Source organism: Convolutriloba macropyga, chromosome 2, assembly GCF_964194025.1.
Source record: "Convolutriloba macropyga chromosome 2, txConMacr16.3, whole genome shotgun sequence".
NCBI classification, from domain to species: Eukaryota; Metazoa; Xenacoelomorpha; order Acoela; family Convolutidae; genus Convolutriloba; species Convolutriloba macropyga.
The window spans coordinates 35,839,252-35,865,860 of NC_134469.1; the positions used below are offsets into that span (position 1 = coordinate 35,839,252).

The 26,609-nt window shown below is 34.2% G+C and overlaps 1 protein-coding gene across 2 annotated transcripts in view; it reads left to right on the forward strand.

Annotated features, from left to right (window-relative positions):
* The window catches only part of LOC142335248 (glycerophosphodiester phosphodiesterase 1-like), a 170,349-nt gene that overhangs the window by 135,722 nt on the left and 8,018 nt on the right, over nucleotides 1-26,609 (forward strand). For both annotated transcript variants that reach the window (XM_075383665.1, XM_075383666.1), the window contains 3 exons: nucleotides 1,200-1,372; nucleotides 17,347-17,452; nucleotides 17,523-17,615. In XM_075383665.1, the coding sequence (XP_075239780.1) occupies nucleotides 1,200-1,372; nucleotides 17,347-17,452; nucleotides 17,523-17,615 (372 nt within the window). The remainder of the gene's footprint in view (nucleotides 1-1,199; nucleotides 1,373-17,346; nucleotides 17,453-17,522; nucleotides 17,616-26,609) is intronic.

Sequence of the window (26,609 nt, forward strand, 5' to 3'; positions counted from 1 at the left end):
TAGTTAAATCGCAAATTTTATTTGATTTCCTGTTTTTGTCCTTTTCCAGTACGAAGAACATACTAAATTCAACACTGGCAGACGGTACTGAATTGAACTCATATTTTATAGTGTTTATTTTATAGTATTTTGACTCAGTCACAGTAATTAGAGGCCCCATTGGCTCCGAAATATATACATCCGAATCAATTTAGTATTTTTAATAGTCGACGTCATCCTCTCAATGACTATTATTTAAGCGCTCTCCTTTTCGCTTCACCTTTTGATCACGGCTTCGTTTTACGTAAGTCACAATTTTCACGCTTGACTTCTGACTTACTGTTTCAACTAAATCGATTTTAAATTCTTTCACGTATTGAATTACGTAATGTGGTGAATACAGTCAATGTAAAACGAGCAAAATCAAAAGAAACGGGATGAACCGATAAAGGCCGGTCATTAAGTCATAGAGCATTAGGTTATCAAAGTTCATTACTAGTTATTACTACGAGTGATTGCTAGCTGACATTAGTATTAAGTAACACTTTTTAACACACAAAAAACAGAACAAATGTTTGGTCAATTTCTTTCTATCCTTTTTCTTCTGTTTCACTCGTGATGTTCATCAAGCGCTTCAATGGCGGGGACTTTCCAGCAATTTACCGGCTATATTTGTTATTTGAAAGTTGTCTCATGTGCTTTCTAGTAAAGTACAAGCTAATTTGTTTTTCTTTTTTCTTAGGTTCATTAATGGCCGTCTCGTCGGCCCTGTAACGTGACTTGATCTATTTCATCTACTGGCTTGATTCGTACATTTTTTTCGAACAGTATGTGAATTTTTGAAGTTGTCCTGTCTCTTCCTCGTTTGTTAGAGAATTAAGTCAAAAGGTGGGGTGAGAACATATTGTGCGAATCCACTCTACCGAGACCCCTTATGTGATAATAACTTCAAATAGTTTTCTTCAGTCTTAATTGCCGGTGCAGGTTTTATCATTACAGTTAGCGACGACATATAGTTGGGAAAGTGACGATCAAACCGCAACGATGGGAAAGTGATCAAACCACTGTACCAAATATGCAGTGGATTTGGTTATAATATTTTGAACTAGATCATATCTTGGTACAAATGATGTTGTATGGCAACGAATAGCAACTGCTTCCAGTGATCGGTCAAAATGTACAGTACATTTTTTAATTGTGATACAAAATCTGTTGTTTAGGCGGCTTTCAATGGATTTGACGGAGTAGAGCTTGATGTGCAATTGACCCGAGACAAAGTGGCTGTTGTGATTCACGACGAAACTGTGGATCGGACAACAGATGGGACAGGCAAGGTTCAAGACCTTACATTCAAAGAGATATCAAAGCTCAACGCAGCCGCTAAATTTGATGGGTACGATTAAAATTGTAATAATTCTGCATTATATATATTCAAAGACGGCATTTGACATTTTTTGTTAATTTGATTTTTCTATTCAAAGAAAACTCCCTCTCAAACGTGAGTTTAAAGCTTTTTTTTAAAATTGCTTCCATTGGACTTGTGTGTCAATATATTGTATTAATTATCTGGTTTCCATTATTGCTGTATCTTAACTGTCTTTTCATTGGTGAAGTGAGGGCTATTGCTACTGACGCCAGTTTTCTGTTTAATAGCCGCACAGCGATAGCTGGGGCTATTATTGGCCTTCTCTTTGTCTTTTTACGACTCGAAGAGGAGTATTGGAGTCCTTTTTTAATCACTTTAGTTGGATTGAATTTTGAAGCAGGAAATGGAGCGCGTGAAAATTTTTGTAGTGGTTTTAGTCTTGAACAAAATTGAAAAGTGGAGCGAAAAGAGAGTGGTTTTTTGTTCATTCCGCTGTTTTCGAGAGAGCGAGAAATTGAGGTGTGAAAAAAAAAAAATTCTGTAAGCGAGCGAAATTTTGTGTTTACGTGCGGCTTTTTAAAACCTTTTTTGTTTATTTTTTGGTTTAGAAGGTTGATTATGATATTGCGTTAATTTTAGGGTTGTTTTGATAGTGGTATGTAGGTTTCTGGTCATTAATATGATTTTCATACCATTTTGCAGGTTTTTCAGCTATTTTGCTGAATTTAGGCCAATTTTAGCAATTTTTTGCATTTTGTTTCGTTATACTGCTTTGTATGGACTTTGAATAGACGCATATTAGTTATGGAGTCTGAAGATGCCAGGTGATTGCAGTTTCATTGGTATTAAACGATTTTTTTGTTAGAAAAAATGACAATAAACTGATAAATTTTTAATTATATTTCTCAATTTTTTGCTGTTTTTCGTTTTTTTTATCTAATCTTAGAAAAATTTCTTAACCTATTCTGCTTGCCTATTCTTTTGGGAGCTTTTCAATACTTTATTGGCTCCAATGAACGTTTTTTGCCTCTATGTGCTCTCGTGAAATCAAAAAATGCATAATTTAGATTTTGTTTCAGGTTGTTTTTAAATGCCCTTTGTGTTCAAGTTTTTATAGTATTTGGGGATGCCTATAATCCAAATTAGTTGTTTGATGCATGTTGATGGTTTTGGTATTTGTTTGAGTCTTTTTGTTAACAATAATTGATTAAATTTTATGACGATTTCTCCGAATTTTCGTTTTTTGTTTATTTTTGCTGAAATCCTCTGATTGTGTGCTTTTTGCTACTTTTTACTGTTCTAGTTTTTAATAGGAACCTTTCTAGAGGTAATGTTGAAATTTATTTAGTGCAGTTTTCAATGACAGATTTTACAAATTTCTAGTTTTTTTTGTTCTTCGTTTTTACTTTTTTAAATCGATAATGTTTTGGATTGGTGGACGCTTGACCAGAAGAAGTATTGAAAGTTTTTTTAAAATATTGATTTGGATTCAGCATAATTTTAGTTGGTCCACAATTTGTGGCTAAATTTTGTTGCATTTTTACAGAGATTAATTGCGTTCTTCATTTCCTTTCTCTTACTTCCGTTTTCTCCACTTGAACGTTTTGTGTTAGTTTTTCTCTCAATTTGCAGACTTCAACGAAATAAAACTAAACGTATCGCATGAGTTTTTGCCATGAGAATGTGAAATTTTTATCACATGCTTTATCGTCTTTTCTGGTCAGATACTTCATTCTTTTTCATTTTCTTGTTTTAAAGTGATTAGTGTTATTCAGTAGGTTAAGAACTATGTTAGATATCGTGGTCACTCAATAGAATAAGATTTATGTTAGTTAGGGGCTTTTAAACAAAATTTCGCTTTCTCGCTAGTGGGTTTTTTGTTCACATGCGGCAATTTCACTTTGGTTTTTACTGTTTTTTTTCAGTTTTTTGGATCGAACTTTCTCTAAGTGGTTTTCTCAATCCATTCATAGTTCATTATAGGCATAGTTTTTTTGTTAGAATCAAATTTATATTTCTCTCTAGTTGTTTTTTGTTCTCGCTAGCGGTATTTTGACATTGATTATCTGTTCTTTTTTGTTTTGTTATCTGATTTTTTTAGAAATGGTTTTCCCATTTCACTAATAGTTCGTTCTTGGTCTAGTTTTTTGTTTAGTCGATGAAAATTCTTTGAATTGTACGTCAGGACTTGTCCTGCTATGTTTTTTTTATTTCGTCGTCAAGATTTTTGTTACGAACGTATGATGTCACAACCACTTCAAATCTGCTTTTTGTTCATTCGTTCATGCAATTCAATTCAACTGAATTGCGTGCGTGACGTCATTTTTCGTTCTTAGTGGAGCGAGTTTTTTTGTTCATTAGCGTGATTAAATTTTTGGGTCACACGTGACTTGCCTCACTCTTAAAAATGACTTCCTTCCTTTGAAATTGACTTTTATTTATTTTAATTCAAAGAGATAAGGTCAAATGAATGTGTGTCACTCTAAATGAAGGTTATTTGAGAGCAGCTAATAGAGGCAGCAATAACATAAAGATTCGTAATCAAAATATAGCATCTCAGCCTTCAATGAAAAGAATATTTATTTAGTCTTTTTTATTGTTTTTGAGACTGCAGATCTACAACGCTATTGCGGCTATTTTCTGGCAATCTGCCAGCTATATTTTCATGTATTTAACTGAGATTGCCAAGATGTCTGTTCAGTCCAAGATGTATAATATAGACCTCGTGCTAAATTAAAGAAAACAATAATTAGGAGTACCGAGTTTTGTAGGCCATTTTTATCCACAATTATTCATTCAAGAGTTTTTTCTTTTTCAAACACGGCCATAAAATGAAATGCGATTAGAGCATAATATATAAATGTTATTTATAGCCGCCGTCAGCCTCTCAACGGCTATTTAGGTGCTCTTCTTTTTTACTGTTCAAAGTATTTGGATTGTATTGGTATGCTGTCTTTTTACAATTCAAAGAATTTGAATTGTATTGGCCTGCTCTCTTTTTTACGACTCGAAGAGGAGTTATGCTGATCTTTTCTTTATAATCCAAAGTATTTGGATTGTATTGGTGTGCTGTCTTTTTTGTAAGATCTGTGCACACGTTTTTTTTTGGCTTTTTCACGTCAATGACTACTCAAATTAGAGTGACGATTTTGATTACGCTGGAGTATTAAAGAGAGCGAAAAAGCGAGCAGGTTTGATGCGTGGTTTTTTTTAATCCAAATACCTTTAAAGTTGAGTGAGAATTTGTTAATTGCACAAATTTTCAGTTTTTAGAGGGATTTTTTTCACGTGCGTCAATTCGACTTCTTTATTTCAGTTCTTCTTCTCTTGAGTACTGTTAATATGACGCACACGAGTTCTAATTGCGCCTGTTTGAAATTACTTCATTTCATTATCGGGCAGTTAATGCTTTTTATGACTTTAACGTTTTTTATTGTCATAAAAGTGAATTTAGTCCCGTTTTTAATAGTATTTCTGTTTTCTGATCACTTGTAATCATTTTTGACAGGTCTTAACTACAGATAAATGAACCTGATCAAATGCTTGAGTTCAAGTCTAGTAATTTACGCGACTTTGACACTATTTTATCCCTAACATTTTCATTGACTTTACGATTTTTGGGAGCATTTGCTCTGCTTTAATTAGTTATCTTATTACTTAATATAATTAAAGACGGGTCTCATAGGTTGCTAATGTTGTTCATTTCAATTCGTTTTTTGTTTCAGTTCAATGCTGTTGCTTTCTTTGACTTTGACATTAACTGTTTTCAGGAAACTTTTATCAAATTTTTAAGCTTGCGAGTTTTTTTCACATTTTTGTCTGATGTCTTAGTCTCATTAATGACAGGTCTTGTCTGTTGCTAAGAATGCCTACATTAATTGAGTTCATTGTTTCAGTTTATAGCTTGAGCTAGCTTTTTATGAATTTCACGATGTTATTTTTTGAGTTTTGCTAGTTTTTGTCGTACTAACTGCTGTCTTATCAGCTAGTGTCATTAATGACAGGTCTCATTGGCTGTTAATCTGGATTAGTTTTTTGCAGAAAAATATTTCAATCTGTCGATGTTGCTTTCCTTAAAAAGTATTAGCAAACTTTGATTTTTTTTTTGCAAAATTTGTTCGTGTTTTGTTCTTATTATTTAGTCCTAATAATGGCTGTTTTCTTCGGTTGCCGGTTGCGAGTGAAGAATAATTCGACCTAATTAGTTGCTCGACTAATTAGTTGCCGAATTAAAGAGTTTTTAACAATCGTTGTTTTCCCACTTTCTTTTCTAAAAGTTGATAACTGTTTTTTGGTTGTTTCTCATCGGTTTATCTCAAAAGTAACTATTCTTATAAAGAACTACTAGAAGCCGTTTTTCGACTTCTAGAGTTTTTTTATGCGCCGTAGTTAAGGATCTTTGCTTTTAGTTTTGATGTTCTCTTATTTTGACGTCACCGACAGATATATTCTGATTATTTTCAATTTTTTGCCTCTTTCAATTTCTGTCATTGATTCCTACAATGTTGATGTTTTATGTACGCACTCTGAAGATGCGTAGTCAAAGTTTTTCTTTTATTAGAGATTCTTAAAACACTTAATCTTGAAAAAATATTCTAATTGTTTTTAGATTTTTCTGGCCATTTTGCGCTTATAGGGTCAAGGGCGTTGTTTGTCTATCTTAGTCTGATCGTGCTGATATTTGAAGGGTAGTTGGCTGATTCATTTAATTGGAGTCTATTCCGGGACCTGCCCTGCTATGCTGCAAGGAAGGCCATAATTCATTTTTAAAAGGTCATTTTTAGGAGTTTTTGAGCCTAAAATGGTGCGTTATTTTACGTTTGTTAGTCATTTTTCACGTTTTTGTTTGATCACTTTTAAATTGACATTTGTGAAAGTTGATAAAGGCCTTTTGCAGGAAACTATCACTTTTACTGACAACTTTATGAGCCATTAATTTCGGTACTGCAAACATAAAAAGGCAAAATTATACTAAGTTTTTGGCAATTTTTATCACTGGTTTTTAGTTTTGTCAGCACAAGAGGCCAAGTAAGCTCTTCTAGGGTTTGATAATAGGTTACTGACTAGTTTTTAGTTGCAGTGGAATTGTTGTTAACATTTTAATGTCAAGAGTTTTAACAATTTTTTGTTAAACCTGGCAATTTCTTTCTGAATTTTTGTCGTTTTTGAGTTTATCCAGCCGCAGGACCCAGGAACCTCCTTTAGGGTTTGATAATAGGTTACTGCATAGTTGATAGGGACAACGGAATAACTTTCAACTTTTTAATGTTATGCATTTTTGCACTTTTTGTGATAAAATTTGAATTTTTTGTCTATTTCTCTAAAATTATTATCTTGTTCCGAGTTTATCGATCTTTATGGGCCAGTGAAACTTTAGGCTTTGTTTTAGCTTTTTTGTGATGTATGTTTTGATAATGCTTTTAAAATAGTTTTTAGGGCATACAAATGGTTTACTGGGTAATTTTTAGTTGCAATGGAATCGGTTTTGACCTGTCAATATTACTAATTTTCACATCTTTTTAATATAAATTTAAAAACTTGTTTTCTTTTTTATTTTGTAATTTTTCAATTTTTGTCATTTTCCGAGCTTTCTGTTTGATCAGCTTCAAATTGACGTTTGTGAAATTCAATAACTCTTTTGCTAGACGTAATTTTTTTGAAAAAAAATGGGCGATTTTGTTGTACTGCAAACCAAAACTGGCCGAGTAATATTATTTTTTACAATTTTTCTTAGTTTTTGAGTTTTTTCAAAGTTTTTCCGGCTTCGGGTGACAGGGAACCTCCTCTAGCGTTTGATTAAAAAGTTGTCTTGAATCAATCAATTTTTCCCCTGTTCGGTCATTCTGCTCAAATTATGTTTAAACAGCAGTTGCTCTGCAAAGCAAAAATCGAAATAAAAAATAGAATCGGGATAAACCCATAAGGCCAACTTTAGATGCCCGCTACTTAAACTTTGTTCTTATATGTCGTAGTTACCATCTTTAATGCTGATTAGTATTGATACTAGCCTCTTTATCCTCTCCTTTTGAAACAGGAATATGTCTAACTACGGAATGAAACCAAAATAGTTTGCACTTACGTCAATATTTTCTTACATCAATCAGATTTTTTTCCATTTTTCTTTCAATCCAAATCGGGGTTATGGGACTCAATGATGGCAATTTGACGGGTGTGTTGACCTTTGGTGTTCAGTTTTTTTGAATATCTTACAATTTTTTTGTCAATTTATTTGTAGTGCACGCCACAACATAAATGATTGGGTGTCCAAACTCATCCATAAGTTCCTGATTTTTTTCTTTGAAAAGATCAAAGGTTTATCGTTGGAAATTCTTCGTTGGGTATCGTGCCAGGGAGAGGATGTGCTCCTTGAGCAATTTTAGCAACCAAGCTGACAAAAAACTTTCATTTTCTTTAAGGGATCGTTTACTAATTTTTGTGAAGTTTTTTTGGAGTGAATTTTGAACCAGGGAATGAGACGCGTGAAATAACTTCGAGTGATTTTAGTGTTGAAAAAAATTGGATAGGGGAGCAAAACGAGTGGTTTTTCGTTCATTTGGCTGTTGTGGAGGAAGTGGGAAAATGGGGTGTGTGGCTAAGCGAGCAAAGATTTTTGGTCACGTGTGGCTTTTCAAAGCTATTTTTACAACTCGAAGAGGCGTTATGGTTACATGTTTTTTTTACTAAGCGTGCGAGCAAAGAAACCTGAAATTCCGGGAGTGAATAAAATTTGAAAAAGTTGTTTCAAAATTCAAATTTTTATGTTTAAAATTTCGAAGAGTGGAGAAAAGTTTTTTTGTTCATTTCATCTTTTGAGAGAGAAGAAGAAATATATGTGTGAAAAATTTTTGCTAAGCGATTGGAATTGTTTGTTCACGTGGTTCTTTTTGAAGCTATTTTTGGTTTATTGGAGACTTAAAATTTGGAGACTTGAAGTATTAAAATTTAGCCTGTTTTTCCTGTAATTAACGGAAAATTAACGCTAATTTGAATGTTTTCCAGCTATTATGCTGATTGCTACTCTAAATTTGCGATTTTTGGCGCATTGTATCTTTTTATTCAATTATTGTTAAATGAAATAGTCTCACGTTTGTATTTTCTGTTTACTACAGAGGATATAAGTTTCCTTTGCTACAAAGTTGTCTGTTTTTATGAAATTTGGTAACTCACATATTTTTTTTCATTTTCTCGAAAATAGAGATGTTTGTGAGCTCATTAAATCTTGTCTTATATTCTGCGGTTAGATTAGTTTTTTTTACCGGAAAGAAAGTTTTTCGTTGGTATGCGTAGTTATACTATGAAAAATAAATTGAGTTTTCCAAATAATTTTTTCGATGATACTGCTTGCCAAAGTAACTCTAACTTATTTTGGCGAAGTTTGTGTTTGTTGTTTGACTTAAGATTAGTTTTCTTTACCGGAAAGAAAGTTTTTCGTTGGTATGCGTAGTTATACTATGAAAAATAAATTTAGTTTTCCAAATAATTTTTTCGATGATACTGCTTGCCAAAGTAACTCTAACTTATTTTGGCGAAGTTTGTGTTTGCTGTTTGACTTAAGATTGTTGTTTTCTCTGCTATTTGAAAAGCGAGTTATTCGGGGGCTTCGACTTTGAGTCGTTTCCAGAATTCTTCCGGGTATGTTTTTTTTCAGATCTGTTCACTCTTTGAAAAGTCAAATTTGAATTGCTTTTTTCACGCTGGATTAGTGAGAGGAGCGCAAAACGGGTAGTCAAAAGGCGTGACTTTTTTCAAAATGCTTTTTAGAGTGAAGTAAGAGAATGATGTTTCAACAGGTGAATTCTAATAATGCATAGGTGCAGTTGTTCAGCCCCCCTAAAGGCAGATGGTAGTTCTCAATACTTAGAGGCTATTTGTATTCATATAATATAGGTGATTTTTCGGATATCGCCTTTTTTTGTAGTTTTTTTTGTTACTTAGTTTTGGGTCTCAATAGCTCTCTATTAAGGTGTATTTTAAACAGTTTAAAGATTTGAATTGAAACCTAACTGTTTTCACGAGTTTAACATTACTTGTTCAAAAATTTCGATATTTTGGGTTTTTTTGTCTTTTTGTACTTTTTTTTGTTCTGTCACTCAGTCTAGTTATGGACAGCAATTTTTCCTCTTTTTTTTAAATTGAAAAGTTCTTTTGATTTTTACACTTGTTTTCAAACTGGCATTAGTATTAAGCCTTCGCCTAATTGTATTGGCTTAATAGTATTAAGTATTGGCATTTTAGAATGTAACTGAAACTGGGCTCCGAATTAGAACATTTTTTTGAAAAAATTTTTGTCAATTTCTCTCTTCTTCTTTTCTATTTTGATGTGCGTTGAGCGGGTCAACAGCGGATTTTTTCCGGCGATTTGCCGGCTGGGTGTGTTATTTGCGTATTAGTAAGAATGTTATCGAAATGAAATGTTTAAAGTGTTTGTATGAATTACTTATGGGACCCAAGACTATGTCGTCTGACGATCAGTTTAATTCTGGGTACAAAAGTTAGATCGCTTTCTTTCAATGGTGACTTTTGGCTTCGTTTATCTGTTTGTCCATTTGATTTTTTAAGGCTATAGTTGCTTTTTAAATGTTACCCTTTTAGAAATTATTTCAGATGTAAGTCAAACTTTTGAGTTTTTTTTCATTTGAAAAACTGCGATAGCTGAATAGAGCTATTATCGGCCGTCTACTTAATCAGATATAGGTATCATTTACTTAAGTGTGCATTTTCTTCTTGAGTGTTGGACTAATGAGAAACAAATATTGACTAAATTTGAGAGAAGTTTAGGGAGGAGAATAATCTTGAAAAAATTTTGCAAAGATTTGGACCAAGTTACTTTGACATCAGGTGTTGCGCATTCTTTCAATCCTCGCATGCTGGGATTTACATCAACTTTATTCGTTTTTCGAAAGATTTCCCTTTGAACATTCAGCCATTTAATATCAAACATGTTTTATAAGAGCTTTCGGGTCTTTCCCATTATAGCCCCCCCCAGCTTAGTGGTCAGATAACCTATAGCCCCCCCCCCAATCATGGTAATTATAGCATAATGGGGGGCTATAATTTCATGGGGGGCTATAATTGGAACGACCCGAACTTTCGGTTATTTTCGGTACTTTTCTTTGCCCTCTGTTGGCTAGTCAGTTCTTTATTAATAACCGCCGTCAACCTCTCAAACGGCTATTAAATGGGCGCTCTCCTTTTTTGTATTCGCTTTACCTTTTTATTACGTTTTTCGTGTTGCAAAATAGTAACAGTTGAAGACAATCCTCCACGAAGCAGCAGAAAAGAATTCAGGAAAAACTGAAAAGAGACGGAACCCATGGATCAGCAATGATACCATCGAGCTCATTAAGCAAGGTGCCCGTGCTCGCAATCGGTCAAGAAAAGCTGAACTACGGAAAAGGATTAGAAAAGCAGTACGGAGAGACAATACAGCTTACTGCGACAACCTCGCGCAAGAAATGATGAAAATGAAGAATTGCAGATGAAACGGCAACCCAAAAAAGTCTACTCAGTTGTCAAACAGTTAGCTGGTAAACGAGCCTGTATCAGTGAAACGATAAAGAATGCTGACGGCCACATAGTTCGGGACACAAGAGAGAATTGAAAAATGGGCAAACCATTTCGAGCTTCTCCTGAACTGCCCACCACCAACGGCTACCATGATGACTAGCGAATTGATGCCATCCGAATGGAAAACCATAGTAGTAACTCCTCTGTTCAAGAAATTCGATAAAACCTACTGCACGATTTAACAGAGTTATTGCCTTTTTAGCGATTGCTTTTCAGATACTCGAATCAGTTATGAAAAACATATTGGAACCGTTATATTGCGGAAGGCCTAACCAAGCCGGTTTCAAGTCGAACAAAGGATGTACTGACCAAATCTTTGCAATTCGGTAGATCCTGGAGCAGCGCAAAGAATTTAAGAGAATGACTAAATTAATCTTCATAGTTTTTAAAGCTGCTTTCGACAGCGTCAATCGGATTGCATTTGGAACATCTGCAAAAATCTCAAACTTCCCGAAAAAGCTTCAAACGTTTTAAAAGCCATGTACTCTGAAACCTACAGTCAAGTTCGAGTTATAATACAATGTCACGCAAATTTTAAATTGTCAGTGGAGTTAGGCAAGGATCCTCCTATCCCCATTTTTGTATGATCTTGCTATTGACTGGATAATGGAACAAGCGCTTTCTAATGATTTATTAGGCAATACTGTAGAGGACATGATGATAGCATATCTTGATTTTGCAGATGATATTTTCTTAATAGACGACAATGGTAATGACGCACAGAAGCTACCTGATAATGTTACTAATAATGCATCGCTTGTCGGCCTACAACTGAACGTTGGGAAAACTAAATTCTGCTCCAATGATGAATACCACAAGTTCTTATGTATGCAGCGAAGAACTAGAACGTGTTGATGAATTCACATATCTGGGAAGCAAAATTCAATTAGACGGCAATGTAACATCGGAAGTCAAAGCTTGAATTGGAAAAGCCGCAGGAAGCTTTAATAACCTGAAGAAAATACGGAACCAGAGAAACATTTCTCATTCAATCAAAGTTATATAAGGCATGCATGAGAAGTGTACTTTTATACGGATGTGAAAGTTGGGCAATAAAAGAATCTGACCTCAAAAGTTTACAGTCTTTTGAAATCCGGTGGCTACGACGGTGTCTCCACAACGGACAAGACCTCCCTAGAGAGTTACGTCAATTGCTAAATCTGACCTGATTCCCTTGACCATAAGAAAACGCCGAATGAAATGGCTGGGACATGTTCTACGCATGAAACCATCTGACATTCCCAACGCAGTATTGGAATTTGAAAGAGGTGAGGATTGGAGAAGACCTCCTGGAGCAAAACGAAAAAGCTGGAGAACAATTTTCCGGGACGATCTGAAAAAATGAGTTAAGCCTCTCAAACTGTCTTTGAAGAATTGGGAAAAGCAATGGTTTGATTTGACAAGGAAATGGCTGGATTTTAAATAGGTCACGATTTTAACGTTTGACTTCTGACTTACTTCACTCACTTTTTCAACTGAGTGAATTTTATATCCCTTGATGCATTGAATTAACGCAATTTAGTGAATACGATCAAAGTCAAAAGAGCAAAATCAAAAGAGACAGGATTAACCGATAAAAACCGATCATTAAGTCATTGAGATTTCGGTTATGGAAGTTCGCTAGCTGATATCGGTATTAAGCTTATTAGTGTTCAGTTTAGAAGCTGAATTAAGTATTGTTTTAGAATCTAACTCAATCCGCACGTCAAATGAGATCACTTTTTCACACTGAAGAAAAAATTCAGTCAATTTGTCTCTTCTTCTTTCTTTTTCTGTTTCAAGCGCGATGTGCATCAAGCTTGAAACAGAAAAATAAATCAGCGCCCTCTAGTTTTATGAAGTAAAAATTCAATTTTTGACGCAATTTAACTTGCAATTGAAGTTCGGAGCAAACTCGAACACCACTGACCCCCTTGGCTAGTGGTCTTGCCTTCTTATGAAATTCAGATAATACTTAACAGTTACTTGAAATGTTTAACGCAAATGCAAACTCAATCATAATTGAACGAACATAAAAGTATATCACGTTTTGAGAGACAACAATGAAACTTGTATGGAGCTGGTCAACTTATCTGCGTTTTGGTCAGCATTAGGTTATCTGGCAAGTTAAAGTTACGTTTTTTTTCTGAAATTCAGAGGAAGGCAAGACCACTAGGCACCGGATCAATGGTGTAAAAGTTTGCTCGAAAATTTCAATTCAAGATGGAGTAATATCGCGTCCAAAATTGATTTTTGACCTCGTAAAACTAGGGAGTGTTAACTTATTTTTGACGTTGAGAATATATTGCGATGTTTGTATTTTTTTTACAATCGGAAGAATTTGAATTGCTCTGGGGTGCTGTCTTTAAGATATGCTCACTCATTTTTGATCTTTTCTTATCAATGAGAAGTCAAATTAGAGTAGTTTTTAAAAAGGCTGGAGGAGTCATAGGAACGGAACGCGAGTAGTGTTTAGGCGTGAGTTTGTTTCAAACTTCTTTAGAGTCAATTAATGAAAAGAAAGGTGTTCAAACAGATTTTTGCTTTTTGAGAGCAATTTTTTTCATGTTCGGAAGTTTGTTTTTCTCACCATTGTCTGCAGGAGTACCTTTGAACAAGTGTGTTTTTATAATGCATTGTTGCACTTGTTTAAAACCCACAAAAGCTAACTGATGCTTTACAAGACTTAGACGCTATTTGGCTGCATAAAATGTGTGATTTTGTTGGTTTTTACTTTTTTTTGTAGTCCTGTATGAGCCACAATCTGATCAATTTAATGGATTTTTTATTCATATTCAATAAGTTTTCACGACTTAAGCACGACTTGCAATCAACAAAAATATTTGTTGAATTTTACCGGTTTTTCTAGTTCTGTCACTTTGGCTCCTTAATGATAGACCTCATTAACCATTTTTAGGCTTATTTGAATTGATCTATTTTTTCTGGGTGAAACTGAAGACTTTAATTGGCTTGAAGAGACTTGTTATAATTTTTCCAGTTATTTTTTTTTTTAGATTTTGCGAGTTCTGTTAGTTGTTGACAACATTTAATTTCATTAATTTTTGTGTTCTGCTTACTTTCGTGGACGTGTTGGTTTATGACTTGTTAATTGTTGGAAGCCTCGTTTTTAAAGATGATAGTGCTGTCCCCTTGTTTTTTCAGTTCTTTAGCTTGCAAATTTTAAAGGACTGATCCTGCTATGTTTAATTGCTCTCAAACAGTGTGGTGTAGCTACTAGTAACGCAGTTTTTGAGCCCAAATTGGTGCATTTTTTTTAAAATGGTGCAATTTTAATGTTGCGAATTAAAGAAACTTACTTTAAATTTGCGATGTTCATTTTTTTTGCCAAAGTATTTGCCATGTTTTTCGGTTTTTTTTTCTGTCTTAATTGGCAAATAAGCCTCTTTCGAAGCTGGTGCGTGTTTTACGGGGTTTATTTAATTGAATGGAATTTGACCTTCAGGGTAAAAGCTTCAAGAGTGATGGCAATGATTATTGGTGTTTAGTTTGCTTGATTACTTTAGTTTATCAACTTTTGAGATTGTTATTTTTCCTAGCGGGTAATGTTCAATTGATCTGCTGGTTGGGTACAGTAGTTCTAACTTTGAATTGTATTTCAGTACTTGTGCTATCATTTTTTAAAATATTTTCACTCAAATTGATCTTTGATCTTTCAACGGGATAAGCAGGTGGCACCCAGTGGTCACAAAGCTTCACTAGAGGCCCCTAGCTGGGTTTTAGTAGTCATTTTTAGTAATTTGGTTGTCATTTTTTGTGGTCTTTGAATGATTAATAGCCGCCGTCACCCTCTCAACAGTTATTGTTTGGGCGCTCTTCTTTTTACAATCGAAAAATGGGATTCTGTTGGTGCTCTGTCTTTTTTTTAGATGTTTTTACACGACTTTCATGACTTTGATCTTGGAGGAACAGGTAAGGCGCAGTTGGCATCAAGGTTCATTAGAGGACCAAAGCAGGCTTTAGTAGTCTTTCAAGTGCTTAGAGCGGTGTAGCTGCTAGGATCGCTTTAATTCATGGTTAAGAGGTCATTTTTTGAGGGCTTGGTAATAATTAATGCATATTTTTTTGGCAATGGAAGGCTTTCAACATTTTAATCTCACGACTTTTAGCAACTTTTTGAAAAACCATGCATTTTTCTGGGTTTTGTAAAATTATGGTCCATTTTTTGAGTTTTCCATCCTTATGGGCCAGAAACCCTCCTCTACGGTTCCATAATAGGTTTCTGCATAGTTTTAAATTGCAATAAAATTGTTTTCAACATTTTGATATCATGAACTCAAGCAGTTTTTTTTTACAAAGCTTGGAATTTCTTAAATTTTTAAAATCTATATGTTATTTATTCACTTTTCTTGTCTCAGTGGTCAGGTAACGCTCTCTAGGGTTGGCTTGTTTGTTCTTGCATATTTTCTAGGGCAATGGAATGGTTTTTAACTTTTTAGTTTCACAAATTTTGGCACTTTTTTCTGAAAGTTCTTGTCATGTTGATAGTTTATCGATATCTATGAGCCAGTGCAAGTTCTTATGGCTTGAAATAGCCGATGGAAAGGGTTACTGAATAGCCGATGTGAATGAAACGGTTCTGAGGAAACCAATATCTAAAAATAGCAGCATTGCATTAAAAATTGCAATTGTTTCAAATTTTTTGATGTTTTTAGTTAATTTTTGAGCTTCTCAATCGTTACGATATGATAATGGACAGATTTAAGACAATCAAGTGGCTTTAAATTTTTTAATATTGTAAAAATAAGAAATTTTCTCTAAATTTTGCTATTTTCATTTACAATTTTCATGTTTCTCAGTTTTTGCTATTTTTTTAAGTTTGTTTGATTTAGTTTCTCAGCTTGTTTTTCTTTTTGGCTGGCATTTTTCGACTGATCTTCTGGTCAGGTACTGTACTTTTAAGTTATTCATTCAATTCTTTGGAGTGTATTCCAGGACTTGTCTTAGTTTATATTTTTTGAAACTGCTCTACCTTTTCATCACATTTTTCGTTTTACATAAATCATTTGTTTGACCTATGACTTAACTCACTTTTTAGACTGAATGGATTTTAAATTCTTTCTAGCATCGAATTACCCAAAGCAGTGAAAACGGTCAAAGTCAACGGAGCAAAATCAGAAGATACGGGTAAACCGATAAAAACCGGTCAATAAGTCCTAGTACATTGGGTAATCAAAGTACTGACGATTTTTGCTAGCTCACATTAGTATTAAGTTTAATAGCTTTCAGTTTAGAAGGTGAATTAAGTAAAGTTTTAGAATCTAACTGAATTTTCACACAGAAATAGACACTTTTTGAAACTGAGCAAAAAAATTGTCGATTTATATCTTTTTCTTCTGTTTCAATCCCGGTGTGTGTCAGGGGCGTCAGCGGCGGCTATTTTCCGGCAATCTGCCGGCTATATTTTTGATGAAGCATGTTTTGTTAGTCTTGAATTTATGAAGACAGTTTTTTGATTTCACAATGTCTTTGAATTGTTTTTGATTAATCTTTTTGTATTTTGAAATGAATTGGTCCCGTAAATGAATAGGTAAAGGGATTCATATAAATATGGGTTTGATTATCAAGAGCTTGCGAGTTCTCCGGTCATCAATATGATAATCGCAGAGCTTACGAGCCCAAAATTTAAATAATAATTAATCTTAATCAACAATTATTAACTATATCATATAATTTTCTGTAGAAAAGTATAATGTTACTACGTTAATCGCATAACTATTACTCAGCATACTGGATCGCTTGTAATTTTTCCAGGATTGAATATAACTTTTTCTTTAAGCTCATATCAGTTTGTAGAACTGACAGGTTGAGAACCCCTTTCATCAATCAAAATAGTGGCTTGAAATTATTGTACTGTTTTTCAAACATTTTTGGCTGTTATCATCATTATGTTGATCGCATCACTATTAATCAGAATACTGCATCGGTAGTAATTTTTGAGGCTTTAATGTAATTTCACTTGACCCTTTGTTTAATTGCTCTCGAACGAAGTTTAAAGCAATTATTGTATTCGTTTGTATCTTTTTATGCAAAATTTTTGCTTCGAGGTTTTGGGCTTGGGTTACTTTTAACACGCTTAATTTTTTTCACAAATTTGAGCAACTGAACTCAGTCGGTGGCAATTTATTACCTTTTATGACCAAAAGTCTTTTGAAAGGCGTGCTTAACTGTCCCCGCTCTAAGTGTAAATTTCACCGAAGCTGTTGAGGAAGCAGAATTTCAGGGTGTTAAGACTAATTATGCATTTTGGTTTATTTGGTTCTGACACATTTTTGAACCCCACCTCGCCCTCACTTTTCTAACCACCTCCTGCTTTTACCCAGTGCTGCTAGCCACTTTAAGCTTAAGTTATCTACAGCCAAAGCCAAACCTCGACTTTCGTTCGAGAGCATATAATCTAACTTTAGTCGGTTATATTTGTTTATTATGGTGTTAAGAGAGTGGAAACAGTCGGAGACAGTGCCTCTGATGGCGGATGCCATTGAGATGTCTCTAAGGAACAATTTGTTTCTCTTCTTTGACGTTAAAGATACAAGTGCTGAGGTAGTACACAATCATGTTCCATTGCTTTACGAAATAATCAGGTATTTCGAGGCATTTTCTCACTTTTCAGGCATTAGATCAGATTGTAGAACAGTACCAAAAACACGAACAGTTATACCAGAGGTCCGCAGTGTCAGCGTTTGACTTCAGTTTTCTCTACAAGGTATGCACTAAAACTTATTGTACATGATTTATTGAATGGAATGGAGTTTAGGAACTTTTAAGTGGTATCATTGAAAAATGGCATCATTGAAATTTTGACTCATTTTTTTTTCTTTAAAATTGAGACTCATTTTTATAGCTGTAAGCTGAGCGTAGCTATATTGCGGTGCTCTTGGTTTTTTACAATTCAAAGAATTTGAATTGTATTGGGGCGCTGTCTTTTTTTTTAAGATCTGTTCACACATTTTCATGATTTTTGAAGTCAAATTGGAGTAGTGAATTTGGTCACGCCGAAACAGGAAATGGAGCGAAAAAGCGAGTGTTTTTGCGGCGTGAATTTTTTTCGCTCTAATTTTAAAGTAGAGTGAGAAAACGGTGTTTGAACAAAAATTCGGTTTCTCGGTAGTGGTTTTTTGTTCACATGCGGCAATTTCACTCTGATTTTTACTGTTTTTTCGATTTTTCGAATCGGATTTTTTTCTAAATGGTTTTCCCAACCCATTAGCAGCCATTCTAGGCCTAGTTTTTTGTTTGAATTAAATTTTCATTTCTCGCTAGTGGTTTTTTGTGTTCACATGCTGCATTTTGACATTGATTTTCTGTTTTTTCTTATTTTTTATCTGATTTTTTAAAAAAATTATTTTCTCAATTAATTCATAGTCCATTCTAGGTCTAGTTTTTCTCTGTTTAGTCAATGAAAATTTTTTGAATTGTACGTCAGGACTTGTCCTGCTATGTTTTTTTGTTTCGTCGTCTGACGCTCTTTTTTCGTTTTACATTTGTTCACACAGCAAAGCTGAAGTCAAATTTTCTGAATGACTTCCTCCTCTCACTAACGGCATTTGCGCGCGTGACGTCATTTCTCACTCGCTCTAGCAAAAGTTTTTAGGTTATTTGCGTGATTAGATTTTGATCATACGTGACTTACCTCACTCAATAAAATGACTTTTGCACTTTAAAAACTTAAGTTTAATTTGAATTAGTTTAAGGTCAAATGAACTCATATGTGCAGTAAAGGTCCCTAATAAGAGGCTTCTGCGGAATGAATTTTAACAAGCTTTATTAATTTATCGCTGGATGTTTTTTACAAAGTTTTTTGAGCGGTGTCGATTTTTTTCAATTTAGATCTGTATCTGTTTCTATCTCTATTATATGGCGCGCAGGTCTATTCTTCCGCAGCTATTCCCGCAATCTGCCGGCTATGTTTTTTCTTTAAAATTGAGAATCATTTTTTCCATTATGACATACTGACGCTTAGTTTGTACGCTTATTTTTTGAGCTATAAAAAAACTGTTATAAAACAGATATCATGAGTGCAGTTGATCAGGCTAAATTAAAATGAACTTTAAGTCCACGAATGTGCAGCAAAAATTAAAAAATAATCAGATTTTATATTCTACCGAAAAGCGAGTCTTATTGAAAGCTTTTACGATGGTCAAAATAATGAAACGTTCAAAGTACTTGAACTAGCTGCGGTGGAAATGCAACTATTTGTTATAATTAGTGGCGGCTGTCATCTCAGCAGGCTATTATTACGCTCCTATTTTTTCCAATCCTAATAATTTGGATGGTAGTGGTGTGCTGTCTTTAAGATTTTTTCCCGCTTGTTTCGGCTTTTTCACGTCAGTGAGAAGTCATAGAGTGGTAATTTTAATCATGTTGGAGAAGTAAAGGGAGCAAAAAACGCGAGTCGGTTTGAAGTGTGATTTTTCAAGCAACTTTAAAGTGGACTGAGAAGTTGGTAGTTGAAGAAATTTTAGGCTTCTGAAAGCAATTTTTTCACGTGCTGCAATCTGACTGCTGTTTTCAGTGTTTCTTCTCTTGAACTCGTCGACGGACAGCTAATGCTTGGTTTTACTTTGACACTATTTGTCATAAAATTTTTTTGAAAATCATTTTTGCTCCTTTTCATTATTATTTCTGTTTTCTCATAACCAAGTATCCTCCATGAAGTTATCATTGGTTGCTAATGAGGCATAAATTAACCTAGTTAAGTTTTTGTTGTACTTTTTTGTCTTATAGTTTAATCAGATTACGGGTAGGTCTTGTTTGTTGCTTCTACGAATTATTGCAATCGATTTAATTGTTTGCCTTGGAATTTTTCAGTTGAAAACTTATTATTTCTGCAACTTTGACTTTCTTCTTTGTCAGGACATATTATTGACTTTTTACGAGTTTTATGGGGTTTTGCGAGTTTTCACGGTTCAAATTTGTTGTCTTATTTCGTAGTCTCCTTGCTGACAAGCTCCAATGGTGGCTGAGGATTCTTAAATCAGTCGAATTAATCGTTGCAGTTTTATCTAATTTTCTGTTATACGCTTTTTTTTTCAAAAAAGTTCGCTGGTATTTATTGTACTTATTATTTACTATTTTTATCACTATCTCATTAACGCCAGATTTCATCGTTTTTGTATAATTAGTAGGTAAATCTAAATAGTCAATTGAGTCCAAGGGACTCGAGGATTTCTACACCAGCTTTTCGAAAAATAAAGTTATTTTTGTGGGAATTGTTTTGGGTTTTTCTTGTGATCTTTTCGTCTAGTCACGAAATTAAAAAATAAATTTTTTTATCGAACTTCTAGTGGGGAGTAATTTTGTTGGTTTCGGAGTAATTTGGTTGGTTTGAGTAAATTTATTGGCTCCAACTTTTAGCTAACGTCTTTTTTCGCTGAGCTACCATTTCTGGTTGAAAGGTTTCAGTGAAATTGCAAATCTTGCCTTCATTTCTAGTTCTATTGTCCTTTTTTGCCATTAGGTCTTCTTAAAAGTATTTCATGACTTTTGAAGTTATGATATGCTGTGGTTAAGAGTTTTGTCTAGTAGTAATGAGGTTTTGTTATTAATGAGGCGCGACTGGTCTTCAACGTTTCTGATTTCTGCCAGTTTTTGTTGTTTTCGCTTTTGCTGTGTTTGTTATTGATTCCCACAACTTTGGATTATGTACTCAAAATTATAAATCTAACGAAATGTTTGGATTAAAAGTATTTGTACGGTCATAAGATAATTCAATTGTGTGGATTTTAATTCAGGAATTGTCCGGTCATAAGTTAATTCAATTGTGTGGATTGTAAATCAGGATTTGTCCTATGTTTTTTTGTAAGATATTCACACATTTTCCCATGAACCTTGATAATTCAAAACGGGATAAACAACAAATACCCGGCGGATTAGATTTCATTAGAGACCTATGAGTGGCTTGCTTGTCATTGAAGCGTTTAGAACTGTGCAGCTGCCGCGAATGACTTAATTAATGGTTAAAAGGTCTTTAATTGCTCTCAAACGAAGTTTGTAGCAATTATATTAGTCCTGTCGGTCTTTTTTTTAATGCGATTTTTCGCTTGACCAATTTTTCGTCTGACGTTTTTGACTTTTCGTCCTCAAAAACGGGATAAACAGGTAGCGCCCAGCGGGCATTATGTGCTCTTAGAGCCTTTCAGGTCTGTTTCAGCTCTTAGAGGGGGCGGTTCTTAGAGGTTGACACCCTTCCCCCTTTGTTGACCCCCCCCCCCACCCAGTGCTGCCCCCATCAGCCCCCGGTGCACCCACCCCCCCCCCCCCCCCGTGGCTAGCTACTGACCAAGCCAACCGCTCGCCGGTCGTTTGAGAGCAACTCGCCCGACGTTATTCGGTTATGTTTAGTTGTTGGGCCCAAAATGGTGCAATTTCAAAATGGTGCGATTGATGTTGATATAGCACAATTAATTGTCGGGTCATTAGTTAATTCAAACTGTTTGGACTGAAGTTCAGGATTTGTCCTGATGGTTTTTTTGTAAGATGTTTTCACTTTTTGCCGTGACTTTAATCTTTCAAAACAGGGTAAACATGTAATGCTTAGTGGATTAGGTCTCATTAGAGACCCGTGGTTAGCTTTCGTAGTCCTTCAAACGCTTGGATTTGACTTTTTTCGTCATTTTTGAGATTTTCAGCTTCAGGGGCCAGAGATACTCCTCTGGGGCTTTATAATAGGATACTGCATAATTTTTTGGTGCAATGGATTTGTTTGCAACATTTTTTAATCACGAATTTCCGTAATGTTTTGATAAAATTTACTATTTGTTTCAAGTATTTTGGAAATTTTTTGTCGTTTTTCTGAGTTTTTTCTGAGTTTCCAGCCTCAGCAACCAGATAAGCCCCTCTTTGGTTTGATGACAGATTACTGCATTGTTTCTAGTGGCAACGGATTTGTTTTCAACTTTTTCATATCACGAATTCTGGCAATTTTTTTGATAAAATTGGATTTTAAGTTTTTGTAAAATCTTTTTCATTTTCAGAGTTTAGCAAACCTTTTGGCCCAGGTATTCTGTTTTGGTCTCGAAAATGGATTACTGAATAGTTTCTGGAGATAAAGAAATGTTGCTGAAGATAATTAATTCGCGAATTTTAGCAAGATTTCAATAAAATTTGAAGTCGTTCCAATGTTTTTTGAAAGATTTCGTTGTCTTACGAGTTTACCCGTATTTAAGGGGCATTGAAACTTTTTAGGTCTTGCAGAAGGGTTACTGGGACGTTCCTAGAGACAAAAATGGTCTGAACCTATTAATATTGCTAAAGTAAGAAGATTTCAATCAATTTTGCTATTTTAGTTTTAAGTATTCGTCATATTTGCGATCGTTTATCTCTTAAGTGGCCAATAAATCCCTTTCAAGACTTGTGCGTGCGGTAATAGATATAGCTTAATGGATCGAGATGTTCTTCTGCCTTGAGAGTAAAAGCTTCTAGAGTTTGAGGAATGATTTTATTTTTGTTCAGTTAGTTTGTTTATCTTAGTTTATCTTAACTTTATTCCGTCTTTTCGGCGGGCGTTTTTCATTTGAGCTGTTAGTCAGATACATTATTTCTAACTCTTTCGTATTGTATTTCAGGAGTTGTCATATATTTTTTCATGATCCGCGCATTTTTCTTATGACTTTTAGCTTAAGAAGAGGGATAAACAGGTATAAACTTCGGGGGGAGGGGGGGGGCAATGGAGGCCCTCAGCTGGTTTTATTAGTTTTAAGTTGCTTAATGTACTGAAGTTGATGCGAACGTCTAGGTTCTAGGTCTAGGTAAAAATGTCACTATTGAGGTTTTTCGACCACAAAATTGTGCTTTTTTGTCTTTTGTCCGTTTTTTTGGTTTTTCTTGAACAGGGCAATTGTTTAAGCTCCTAGTGGTCTGGTGGAATCCTGTAATGCTCTTCATGACTGTTTTTTGGGGTATGTGTATTAGTATTTCAAACTTAATTAGAAAAAGTTGTAATTTTAGCTGAATTGAGTTTTTTGAAACTTTTCCTAAGTTTTTCGATCTATCTCAATTAATCTTATTCAGGGATTAAAAATGGGTTACATGATAGCTTTTAGTGACAATCGAAGGATTTTCAACCTGTTAATTTTACGAATTTGGGCAATTTTTGGATAAACTTTGCACGTTTTTAAAAATTTTTATGATTTTTGTCACTTTGAATTTGTTCACACTCAGGGGCCAAGTAACCTCCTCTAGTGTTTGTATTAGGTTACTGCATAGTTGCAATGGAATTTTTTTCAACATTTCACAAGAAAGACTTTTAGCATTTTTTGACAAAATTTGCAGTTCTTAAAGTGTGTCATTTTCTGAGTTTATTGGTCGCTAAGGGCCAATGAATTTTTTTAGTTCTTGCAGATCGATTGCTGGACGTATTAAGCAGACAAAAATTTGGTTTTGCATATTTGGTTTTGCATATCGCCAAATTTAGAAACTTTCAATATAGTTTGCAATTTTCTTTTTGTAAATTTTTGTCTTATTTATGATTTTTTTTATCTTTAGTGGCCAATAAAACGCTTTCGAGGCTTGTGCGGCGGTCAAAATATAGGGTAAAAGCTTCAAGAGTTTTAGCAATGATTATGTTTTTTTGTTTATTCGATTATTTCTGTTTCTCAGCTTCTGAGACTGTTTGTCTTTTTGGTTGTTTGGCTGGCATTGGTCAATTGATCTGCTGGTATTATACAGTAGTTCTAAGTTTTTCGTTCCAATCTTTGGGTTGTATTTCAGGACTTGTACTGCTATGTGTTTTCACAATTTTCCCTAGATTTTGTGCTGCTGAAAAGGGGTAAATAGTTAGAGTTCAACTTGCATTAAGCTTCAATGGAGGGCCTCAGCTGGCTTTCGTAGTTGTTCATCTTCAAATGCTTAAAAAGGTGCAGGGAAGACCTTAATTCATTGTTAAAAGGTCGTTTTGCGTGAGGACTTCAAAGCCGAAAATGTTTATTTTTACGTTTTTGTCATTTTCCGAGCTTTTTGTTTGATTAGTTTTAAATTGAGGTTTGTCAATTTTGATAAAAGTCTTTTCCAAGACGTATTATTTTTGAGCTATCTTTGTATTAATTTTGTGGGCTATCTGTTTCGGTACTGGAAACATAAACTCGAGACGTGATGCTAATTTTTGCTACTTTTCGAGAATTGTTGCCATTTTTTTTTATTTTTCCCTGCTTCGGGAACCTCTTGGTCAATTGATCTGCTGGTATTATACAGTAGTTCTAAGTTTTTCGTTCCAATCTTTGGGTTGTATTTCAGGACTTGTACTGCTATGTGTTTTCACAATTTTTCCAAGATTTTGTGCTGCTGAAAAGGGGTAAATAGTTAGAGTTCAACTTGCATTAAGCTTCAATGGAGGGCCTCAGCTGGCTTTCGTAGTTGTTCATCTTCAAATGCTTAAAAAGGTGCAGGGAAGACTTTAATTCATTGTTAAAAGGTCGTTTTGCGTGAGGACTTCAAAGCCGAAAATGTTTAATTTTTTACGTTTTTGTCATTTTCCGAGCTTTTTGTTTGATTAGTTTTAAATTGAGGTTTGTCAATTTTGATAAAAGTCTTTTGCAAGACGTATTATTTTTGAGCTATCTTTGTATTAATTTTGTGGGCTATCTGTTTCGGATAGGGTTTGATAATAGGTTACTGTATACTGCATAGTTTCTGTAGTTCTCAGATTTTTTTTCATATCTGTGGATTGTATTTCAGGAGGACTTGTCTTGCTCTGGTTTTTTTCGTTGGTAATTAATTTCTGTTTCGCTTCCCTTCGTTTTTGCTAGTTTCATTGTTCGCTCATTCTGCTTAAAGTGCGTTTATACAGCAGTTGCTCGGCAAAGCAATCTAAAGAACCGAATCACTGTCGCAAAACGGGATCAAAAATAGAATCAGGATAAACAAATAAAGCCAATTTTAGATGCCCGCTCCTGAAACTTTGTTTTTATGTGTAGCAGTTCCCATCTCTAATGCTTTTTGGTATGGATGCTAGCCCCTTTATCCTCTCATTATGAAACAGGAATATGTCTAACTACGAAATGAAACCAAAATAGTTTGCACTTTAAGAATGTTTTTTTTTTGCATCAATCAGTTTTTTTTTGCATTTTTATCTTCTCTTACAATCCCAATCGGGGTTATGGGAATCAATGACGGCTATTTTCCGGCAATCTTCCGTGTGTGTTTAACTTCCCGAAAATGCTAAATCATTTTTTCAAACTCTCTCTCTCTCTCTCTCTCTCTCTCTCTGTATGGTATGTATGGTGCTTGTGTTTTTTATGGCAGGAACGGCTTCTGAAGGAATGATCTCAAAGTTAACCGACAAACGATCGAGAATTCAATCGAGAATGCAAATAATTTTTTAAGAAACTCAGATCAAATTTGTTTTCCTAAATAAATCTCGTATCTTCTTAGCGTCTAAGTTTTTTTTATTCTATTTTAATTTTTTTTAATTCTTTTTTTTCATTATCTCTTTGAATTAGTGTTTTCAAAGCGTTAGTTTTTTCAACTTTTAAAGCTGTTGTTTGATTTTAAAAGGAAATTACCTTGAGGAAAGTTTAATTTAATATGCTTTTTCCATATCCGTTTGCTTATGAGATTATAGAAAGCCTACAAATCACAAAACTTTGTTCATTTAATGCAGAACTTTGTAGTGGGCACTGTTTTTTTAATTTAGCGAAAGAATATTTCATCTAAAAATAATGGAGGAAATTTAGTTTTGTCTGATGGCTGAAAGACGTAAAAATTAATTTAAAAAATGTCTTTAAGAGATTACTATTTATTGTTATTTTGCATATATTTTAAGCCATAGGTTACTCATTGACCTTTGTGTCCGTACTCTTGAGTGGCGTTACAGAAGAGACAAAATGGTGAAAAGTTCATTAGAACCTTTAAGTCGTTTGTCACAGTTGTATCTTATCATCCCTTGTTTGTTTTTAAATTTTTGCTTAAAAGGAAGGAATTATCTTGTTTTGGTTTGAAAAATTGATCGTTAAAAAAAGAAAGAAAGAATTAATTTCGTTGTTGAATAGATGCAAATAAACAAGCAACGTGGACAAATAACGAGATCAGAGCGATCTTCTTTTTCAATTTGCCCAATAATATATTGACAACGATGACTTGATATACGTTCGTTAAATACATGCATAATATAGCAAACAAATTATTCAAATGGGATATCAATTCAATAAACTAGAGTAGCACATGTTCAACATTGTTGTTCACTTCGGTTAAAAACGAATCTAATTAGCTCATAGTTCGACACCAGATATGAGTTCTTCAATTTATGACAGAAACTTGTCACTTCCATTCTCTAAATTGACTACCATTCTCTGAATTAGCGGGAATTATTTGCATTATCTTTAATTTGTTAAATAGCTTAGCACCTCTGAAACGTATTGAATTGAACTTTACAAAACTGTTCCTTTAGCAAGTTAAGAATCCCACTTCTAGTTTTCCGGTCGTTCGATTTAAATTGAAACAAATTTTTGCAAAAATGTTGCTGGTGTAGACCATGATTGATTTCAGAACAAATTTAATTAATTCGTTTATGTTTAGCTCGTAGATAGTCAACAACGAGTGCCTCATAAAAATATCATTGCAGTGATCGCCTTTTTTCTAAAATTTATAACTTTTAAAATTTGTTTTTGCAATAGGTAGATCGGTAGAAGCGCTGAGTATGTACAGCAGCCATAAACCAAGGCACCATATTGAATTAGTGGTGTCACATTTGAATTGTAGTAAG